The following is a 9,695-nucleotide window of genomic DNA, read 5'->3' as shown; positions in this document are numbered from 1 at the left end:
TTCGGGCGCCTAACTATGCGGGTACAAGGAAAGCGGGATAGTCTTTGATTAGGCTTAGCCCGAGTCACGCACTCTTAGTCGTCTTATTGAATTTACGATTCAGAAACTGATCATACCTGCATGTCCTGTTAAAAATGTTCCTTCATAGACACAGAGTTGTTCACTATCCAATTCAGTCGAAAGTCCAGGTAGTTCGTTAATCGGATCACGTTCGGGTCACCACTTTGTCATTCGATCCTACTGATCTTTAGAACTAAGCAGACAAACACGAACAGTAACAAAAAAACTTTATTAAAAAGGTGAGAACTGTCACCGACATCCTCGGCCAACATCCAGGCAAAAACCCGCGAACTTTCGCGCCTCTTTTTTTACGTTGCCAGCCAACTTCGTTGGCAAGTGTTGCCAGGCAGTGTTCAAGATCTCTGGCGCTGGCGGCCACAACTTATTTAAGTTTACTTAGAATTTTGCTGATTCAACTCGAGTAATTAAACTCGTTAATTTGATTGATAATTAGCACACATTTCCAAGTATAATAATTTGTAAAGAAAACACATATTATGGATAACTAATCAGATTTATTCTGTATACCTTTATGATTTGTGAACACATGGACTAGCTGTAAATTACCTGTGATATTTAAGAATCTCGAAAGTAATTTCTGGGTTGCATAACAATTCAATTCCTGGCATGTGTTAATTGCTTCAACGTCATTTAGAGCAGTGGCCTTTCTGACCTCACGAACTACTAACTCGCAATTTTGAATTCTGCAGACACCTGTGATGAATATCATACTAAATGATTTTACTTCACTTTATTAAGTTCACTTGTTAATATATGAAGTTCACTTGTTTAATTATAACAAATTAGTGTGAAGTTTGTTGCTGCTTGTTTGAAAAAAGTTTATTGATTCTTGGCTTTTCTTCATGAAGAACGACAATCATACTCACATTATTTATTGTTGATTATTTACTGATGTAATTTTGTATTTAGTTTAATATTCAAATAAAAACATCTCAATGAGTGAGAAAAAAACAAACAAGCATTTTGCATTTCTTTTGTAATACTTCGTGTAACCTTGAGTTCATCAATGTCCAAATTTCATCAATGTCCAAGTTCATCAATGTCCAAATTTCATCAATGTCCAAGTTCATCAATGTCTAAACACAAACACACATGTTCGTGTGTTTTAAAAGGACTTTTTAATAACTTTCCGGCGACAAGTAATCTAAAAAGGAAGGTAAGTCGCCGAAAAGTGTTTTGTCTTGGAACACAAAAAATAAATGGTGATCCCTTTTGGGCAGATTTGGTCTTTATTTTATTATAAAAAAATTCTCCATCGGACGAAAATTCACTGATGTTCTCCATGGACCACAAAAATTTTCTGACAGTTGCCCTTAGTGGTCTATGGACCACCAATTGGTGACAGATGATTTAGATCAACCATTAAGGATTAAAGTCATTTTGTGCACATCTGTATTATACAGCATCCCGACAATAGAAAAATGAGTCATTAATTAATGTTCTAAAAAAAGGTAAAATATGAAGGATATGATGACTCAAAGATATGGAAACGACCTTAGGCCGTTTTCAGTCATTAAATCTTCATCGCTAAGCATTCTACATTACTGAACATGATTCGGTTACAATGAAATTCTGAACATAGCCTCTGCAAGCGTTTTTATAGGATGCCGGAATAGTGATTTTAAGGCACTCTGTTGGTATTACTGGATGTGCAATTGAACCTCTGCTGCAATTGTTTGTATGCATGTCTAAGGTTAAAGTTGTATGACGAATTTTGCAGTAATCACAATTTTATCTGGGTGCCAATGGCGTAGCGAAGGGGATGCAAGGGGGTGTATCATGCCCCGGGCGCCATTCGCAGAGGGGCGCCCAAATGGTCTCCAAGACAAACTACAGTATATTGTTTCTGGAGAAGGGAGGGGGCGCCAATAAAGTGTCGTGCCGCCGGCGCCAGTTATGTTCGCTACGCCACTGCTGGGTGCGTAACTTCAAGCATGAAATCGGACAGATGAAAAACTTTCAAATTTTAATAAAAATTATGGAATTTTTTATAAGAACATGTGATAATTCAAATGTTTTTAGAAGTACAAACTAAGATAAGAATAAAAATAAAACTTTTATTAAAGAGAAATGTTGAGAATATTTAACATAATTTTGGTAATCTATCGGTAAAAAATTCCCTATTTGGTACTTAGCGTGACTTATTTTCCTGTCTATCGATTAATTTGCGTCACATTTGTTTCTCGATAACCAACGCCCCCTTGTTTTATCGAAGTGCGTGTTTACAGTTCTTGTGTCAGGATGGATGAAAATCGGTTACGTAGTTTTTATTTATTTTCATTATGAAATCAATGATGATACAGAAAGTCAATCGCTTTTACTTATAATTAACATTATGTCGATGATTGCTTCAATAGTTGGTAGTCGAATAATATCTAAAATCAGAAAACCTCATGAAAGGTTTTCTAATTCTCAAAAACAACAACAGCAGCAGCAGCAGCAGCAGCAATGGTTTTGTTGTCAGGCCGAAAATAATGTACATCACGATGCCAAAAATAACGAATTTTATTTAAAAAAAGGAAATGGTAAGTTTAATTTCATTTTATATATATATATAGAATATATTTTAAACAGTTGTTTGGTTCCTAAAAATATAAACAAATTTTGTGTTTGTTTATATTTTTTGAAATTTATTCTTTTGAAATAACTATGGAGTTATCTTGGTTAGAGAAATGGAATACAAATGTAAATGAACTTTCATGATAGAATGGAAGTTTTTAAACATGTTTTATTCACTTCAGAGTTATATTCAGTAATGCAGAATTACTGCTAAATCTAGTTATGCATTAAATTCTTGCTAAGTCTATATCCGGGATTTTTTCTACTTCCTCAGTCCATCCGTTTTTAGAATTCTAAGTAGTTTAGTCAGCATAAGTATTCTATGCTAAGATCTGCTTATTTATCCATATATTCTGTGGGTTATGAGTGATATAAATATATACACTATTATGATGATAATAAAATACAATTGTAATGAACAAATAATCATTTTTACTTCCTCCTCCAATTTAGACGTGAATGACCAAATCTGGACATAATTTGTAGGTGCTTGGAACAATTCTTTGTTCCGCCTTCCTACCCAATTAGATTTCTGCATTACTGAACACAGCTCTGATCTCATTTTTAGAGATTTCTGCTTTCCATTATTGAAACCTTGCTTTGTAAATAACCTCAAAGTGAATATCACTACAATTTGAGTAAAATCAAAGTTAAAGTTAGTTTACAGCAAATTCTGTCTAGCAGCTAATATAGTGTAGCATGGAAGTCAAACATAAAAGTTGAACATCATTCAACTTTGGAGTTGTCGGTTAATGTTACCTTAGGTAGCCAAGATGGCAGCTCATCTCTAATTCCAGCAAGAAAACAGTGGGATGCACATTCTAACCTATTCTAATAAATTACCATAATTATTAGCAACTAAATTATTAGAATAGGTTAGGTTAGGTTAGGTTAGAATGTGTGTCCCACTGTTTCCTTGCAGGAATTAGAGACGAGCTGCCGCCATCTTGGCTACCTAAGGTAGCATTAACCGAGTTGTCAATAGATCATACAAGTGTGTCTACAGTTTGACATCTAGTGAAGGAAGTGAATGTAGCAGAACTCTGCAAGCACTATTATCACAGCACCATTCAGCTGGATTGTAAACTTGTCCTTATCATCAAACTATGATTAAATTAATGCAAAATAAAAGATTCTTGCAGAAGGAGTGAAGAAGTCATACAGCAATGAGTAGTCAAATGCTTTTAAGTGATTATGTTGAAAAATAGTGTGTTAACTGGAATTTTAACAAAAAACCCAAAATTACAAAATTACAAAAAAGTAAGGGCAAAAAATATAGACAATGTATCTATTGTTTCTGATTTACTTTTCCTCATTGTAATTTTAAAATAGAAATGAATTTTGATAACTCTTTGTAGTATTGGTTTTTCAGGTAAGCTGAAACTGTTAACTTAAACTCATTCCAGAACATACTCAATCACATTTACTACAGAATAATGAATTCAACTTCTTTTTTACTTTCCCAGCTCTGTTATATATGCAAAGGAAAAGTATGGCGATCTGTCAAAAAATGACCTTCTCCAAGATTTTTACATTTTTGGACTTTGAAATGTTGAGAAATGCAAAAAATATTTGGGGGTTTTTCTGTATGTATGGATGTTAGTGTGTGGGTTGGTACGATTTTGCTTACTCTCTTTGAAACTTAATACGCCTGTACTTATTGTTGAAAATTTCTGAAATTTTGCACAAATTGTGTATTAGGGAGATTGATGCTATTAAATTTTGGTGGTTAAAGGCTGATGGGTGGGAAGATAAAGAGAGGTCTGCGTTTCATATCTTGAGTAGGGTTTGACTTAATGATGATTTTCTTTGTTGTTAATGTTCACAATTTTTTATAAAACCCATTCCTGCCCTCAAAATGAAGCTTTCTGCCATTTTATAGTAATGAAAAATATAAAAAGTTATTTTAATAAAATATAACCAATGGCAACAGAATTTTTGAACAAAAATCTAATACTTTTACCTAAAATATATTTTATTTGATTTGAATTGATTAAATTGATTCACAGAAACTATTGAAGCAGAAATTTGAAACCAAAAGTAGTTTTTTGTTCTATTTTTTTTAGTTTTTAATAGAAAATTATTTGTTATAAAATTGAAAAATGAATATTTAGAAAATATATATCTATTTAAAATTTAATTTATTAATATAAAATTGGTATTTAATATTTTATTTAATATTCTTTAGATAAAGCAACTCTTAAATATAAAATGTTAAGTCCAAATGTCATGGAACTGGAACATACAACGGTTCCAGAAGCATTTAGAGGACAGGGCATTGGAAGGATTTTGGCAGAGGTAATCAATTATATAAAATAATTATTAAGAAGAATATGTAATTCTCTCACTCTTAACATTTAATTTAAATAATTTCAGTATAAATAAATCATATTTATATTTAAATTATAAACATTAAAATTTCATTTGTAAATTAAAATAGTTTTTTCTAAATGTTATTGGATCCAGAAATAACTAATAAAATAGTTAAAACAATTGAAAGGCTGATTGCAACAGTGGTCTAACCCTGTTTTTTTTAAAGTTTAGATGATATACAGTAAAAGTGGTGCATTATAGTTTTTCATATTCCAATGTTATATATATTTTTTGTTTCCATCAATACTTAAATGAAACCTTAATAATTTTCATTTTATTTAGAGACACTATATTTAATACACAAAAGTATGACACTTAACTAACTTCTGTTGCACTCAGTCTTTCAATTTACTAATTAATTTAATAAGTGTTTGTTAAATTTGTTATAAATAATAAATTATTCAATAATTTTTCCAACTACATTAAAACCACATTAATTCAGGGTAATTAATTAGGAATGAAAAGCCAGACTTTAAATTACATGATTTCAAAATTCAGTAAAAGTCTTTGTAAAATTGTTTATGTTCATGGCACTCTGTCTAGTATAATGTAATTTTATTAATGTTTAGGTATTCCTGCAGATCTACTCTCTCAATGGAGTCATTGTTACATTTAAATCTTCCCCCATAAACAATTTCCAAAATCTTAGAACCAAAACTATATCTTATGAAAATTTTCTTTATTAATGATGGTACAGTACAACTCTTTTGAAGTTACCACTACAATCAATGCATTTATTATATTGTACTTTCTAATTTTGGAAGCTTTGGAATTTGTACCTTGAAGTTTCTCTCAAAAGGAACTAGTGAATAAAGATAAGAAATAACTAGTGATTATTTCTTGTATACATACTTGAAACAATTAATGATTCATCCAAAGGTTGTATATGGTTAGCTGTTAGGTAATGACTATGTTAGGCATAAAAAGAGTGCTGAAACTGAAAGCAGCAAAAATTTTTGGTTTATGTCAACCAAAATGTGGCTGAAGAGAGTTGGAATACAGCATAGCTTTTCAACATTTTTGTTTTATAACAATACAATTAAACATAGACTGCTGTAAATAAAGATAATCAATTGCATATATATCATTTATATTGGATTTTAATTGATTGGTTTTTGTTCTTAATGGAATTTTTGTGTCATTCTTTTCAATTGAATTTTCCTTTGAATTTCAATCTTTAACAGGTTATAATACAAATTAATAACAAAGGTTTAGCATATAGAACTTTTCATTCATGTCTCAAAAGTTTTATTCTAAAGAGGATAGTTTGTGGTGAAAATTTGACAATAATGCAGAAATAACTTCAATTTTCTGGCTTTTATTGTGCTATTAAAATTCAATTTAGTACTCTCATTGACATATAAACACTGTTTATTCTTTTATTTAATCAGCATTAATTAAATAACAAATTTTTAATAAAATTTTTCTTTTTTATAGGCTGCACTTCAGTATGTCATAAAACAGAATTTACAAATGAAAATTACTTGTGAATATATACAAGGATTTGTAAAGAAATATCCAAACAATGAATACACAAAAAGAATGGTTTAAAATTTATCAAATATCAAAAATAACAGTATTAAATAATCTTCAAGTGTGAGAATTTTAAGATAATATTTTGAAAGTTATGTCTATTTTTTAAAATGTATTCTGGCAATTTTATTCCAAAATTAAAATTTTTACTCAAGACATGTATGTAACATATTCAAAAGAAAAAATGATCCAAAATCATAGAATGTAATTCAACTAAATGTATAAAAACACAACAAAGTTTGTTTCTATATTTTTCAGTTTTTAATCTGAAAAAAATTAATAGTGATGCAGATAATGCATAAACAAAGTCTATATGTTAATGATGTAAATTTAAAAATGAAAACAATTATTTCAAAATTAATATCTAGAAAAAAAAATCAGTTACTTTATATTATTTCTGCAAAAGAGAAAAACTGAATTGAAATGTGTATGTTGAGTTAAAATAACACATTAATATGCAATCAAATTAACAAGAAAAATAATTATTCATGTTAACATTAAAAATCTGATGAATATAAAAATTATTAGTTTAGAGACTTATGTTACCAATAACCTTCTAGACTCTAAATCTAGAGAATTGCAATAGCACATATTTCAGTCCACTGCTTTTATGATAATTTAAATTTGATCCAAATAACATAAAAGATATTTTAATAATTCTTTTTAAATTTTAAGTAAAATTACAAATTAGAATATATTCATTCAAAAAATTGTCAATTACATTGTGTGTTATGTAAATTGTGTATAAATACATTAATAAATTGTTAAAAATGAATGTTTGTATTTGTCACTTTTTTATATTTATTTTGTTTGATAAATAAAAGTATTTTTATATAATAAAGAACTTAAAATTCAGTTCAATAAGTCGTGAGATTCTTTTAAAATACACTATAGAGCACCATAAACAAACAGATAATTCTCAATACAGTAAGTGATCGGTTAACGAACATAATCCGTTCCAAGACTTTGTTCGCTATCTGAATTGTTCATTAACCGATTATCGATTTACCATAGGTTTTTATGGAATTTGATTAATTCGTTCTGGAAACCCCAAAAAATAAAAAATATATACTTTCTTACTATGTTTATTTATATGTAGTAATAAAAATACATATATACAGTCTTGCATTTTTATTAGTCATGCTTTTTCTGTTTATGGGAGTTAAAGAATCTGTCTGATGTCGATTGCTTTTCTCTCTTCTTCAGGATTTTTCACAAGTAATTAATAGCATTGTAATTGTAGAGATCCCCAAGCATATTAACCTCAACCTGGTTTGGACGCCATTCTAAGACCGTCATTCTGACATCCTCCCACTTCTTCAAAAGATCTTTAATAGCAGATATTGATATTAATTCTCTTTTTCAGAAGAAAACATATCTTGCCAAGATTCTTGGTGTTCTTCATTCAAGAGTTCTTGGCATTCTTCTGTCGTCAGATCAGTTTTAGGTTCCATTATGAGATCTTCAATGTTCTTTATTTCTCAGATTGATTTTTGCTACTCCTTAAGCTGCTTGAGTTTTCTTGATAATACAGTATCTTTCTTAGATAAGATTGAACTGTGGACTACTGTAGACCTATTCAAGCTATACTGGCCAGCGATATTAGACATCATCTACCCACTCTCTACCTTTGCTATTATACTTTGCTACTTTTACCTTTGCTCTTACCTTTCAAAAATAAAAACTGATGCAAAACTTAATGAGTGCCCATCCAACAGTCTTGCGAATACTATAAAAAAATTGTTTGTCAGAAAAATAAAAGGCTGGAATTGCAAGGGAGAGTTTCAAAGTTCGGAGGAATACTATCCAACTGGGTTGAGCGTCAATGTCGACGTCTTCCGCACTCCAAAAAGTTTTGAATTGTTGCCTGAAGACAAGGAAAGACCAATCGGTATTCATTATTTTACATTGCTTCTACTTGTGTTTGTTCTGTGAGGTGTTTGTTATCCGAACATTGTTCGTTGTCCGAACATAAAACTTTTTCGCGAAAGTGTTCGTTAACTGATCACCTGCTGTATATGTAAAGAATGCAAGAAAGTGTTCAGCTTCATGTACCATATAGCAATACACTATTGTGATAAGGAGTTTCAATGTGTATAAGTTATCTGAATTGAAACTTGAGTAATATTTGAAATATTTGATCACTTCAATCCTCTTACATTAATGCCATTAAAATATGATTATTTTGAGAATTTTTAACAGATAAATGTTAAGAATGTAAAATGATTATATATTCTGTTTTCCTGATAATATGTATTTAAAAACAATTTTTTGTCTCAAAAGTAAGATAACCAAAGATATACTTCCATTTCCACTTAAAATAATGTATTTAGATAAAGGGCAAAACTATGCTGCTGTTGTTTGACTTCTACAGGTATACCTCGCCTTACGTTGGTAATTGGTTCCAGAAGAGATGACGTAAGTCAAATTTACTTGTGTAGTCACAACGTAAGTCGAAACTACGGTGGAAAATGCCAATAATGAGCACTTAAAGACCGCTAAATAAGACGACAACACAGAAACACAGATGTTTTCATGTTTCCTTCTCTAGGATTTATGATGATTATATTAACATTTACTGTAAATGTACATATTTTAATATGATTTTATGTGCTTTTAACGCTTTTCTAGTGATATCACAACTTCAATATTTGTGGCGGACGGATGTAAAGTCGAATAAAATGATTTAAACTTGATTTTTATTTTTCCATATACTTTTTTGACAAACGACGCATAATTGAGAATGGCGTAACTCGAGGTATACCTGTTTATTCCAAATTTTATCATTAAAACTTTTTATTTCAAGAAGATAATCTAATATATAAAATTATATAAAAACCTTTCTTCCAGTTTATCAGTTTATATGCCTTTCAAAACATTTTATAAAGCTGAAATGATCATTCATGCTGTGTTCTTGGGTGCAAGACAAATCATGGATCACTGTCTTATGTATCAAGTTTCCTAAAGAAACAGTTGCATGAAATGTGATTGAAGTGTATTAACCGTGATAAATTTAAAGTTAACAAGCAATTATTTATTGTGACATCGTCACAATGCTGGGCTGCAATTTTGAATAATTTTTTAAAATTTATTTAATTTAAAATATATGCTCTCCACCTCAAATTAGTAGGGTCTTGCCCCTGTGCATA

The 9,695-nt window shown here is 30.0% G+C and overlaps 1 protein-coding gene across 1 annotated transcript; it reads left to right on the top strand.

Annotated features, from left to right (window-relative positions):
• The first annotated feature begins 2,252 nt into the window (after positions 1-2,252).
• LOC136988906 (protein NATD1) lies at positions 2,253-7,321 on the top strand. The gene is made up of 3 exons (XM_067286921.1): positions 2,253-2,606; positions 4,829-4,938; positions 6,451-7,321. Exons 1-3 carry the CDS (start codon positions 2,327-2,329, stop codon positions 6,562-6,564), a joined length of 504 nt encoding a protein of 167 aa, XP_067143022.1. The 5' UTR covers positions 2,253-2,326; the 3' UTR covers positions 6,565-7,321.
• The last annotated feature ends 2,374 nt before the right edge of the window (positions 7,322-9,695 follow it).

The sequence above is a fragment of the Centruroides vittatus genome, unplaced genomic scaffold (assembly GCF_030686945.1).
Source record: "Centruroides vittatus isolate TY-2023 unplaced genomic scaffold, ASM3068694v2 scaffold_386, whole genome shotgun sequence".
Classification (NCBI taxonomy): Eukaryota; Metazoa; Arthropoda; class Arachnida; order Scorpiones; family Buthidae; genus Centruroides; species Centruroides vittatus.
The sequence above is the reverse complement of the archived record's forward strand: the minus strand, read 5'-3'. Positions and strand labels throughout refer to the sequence as shown.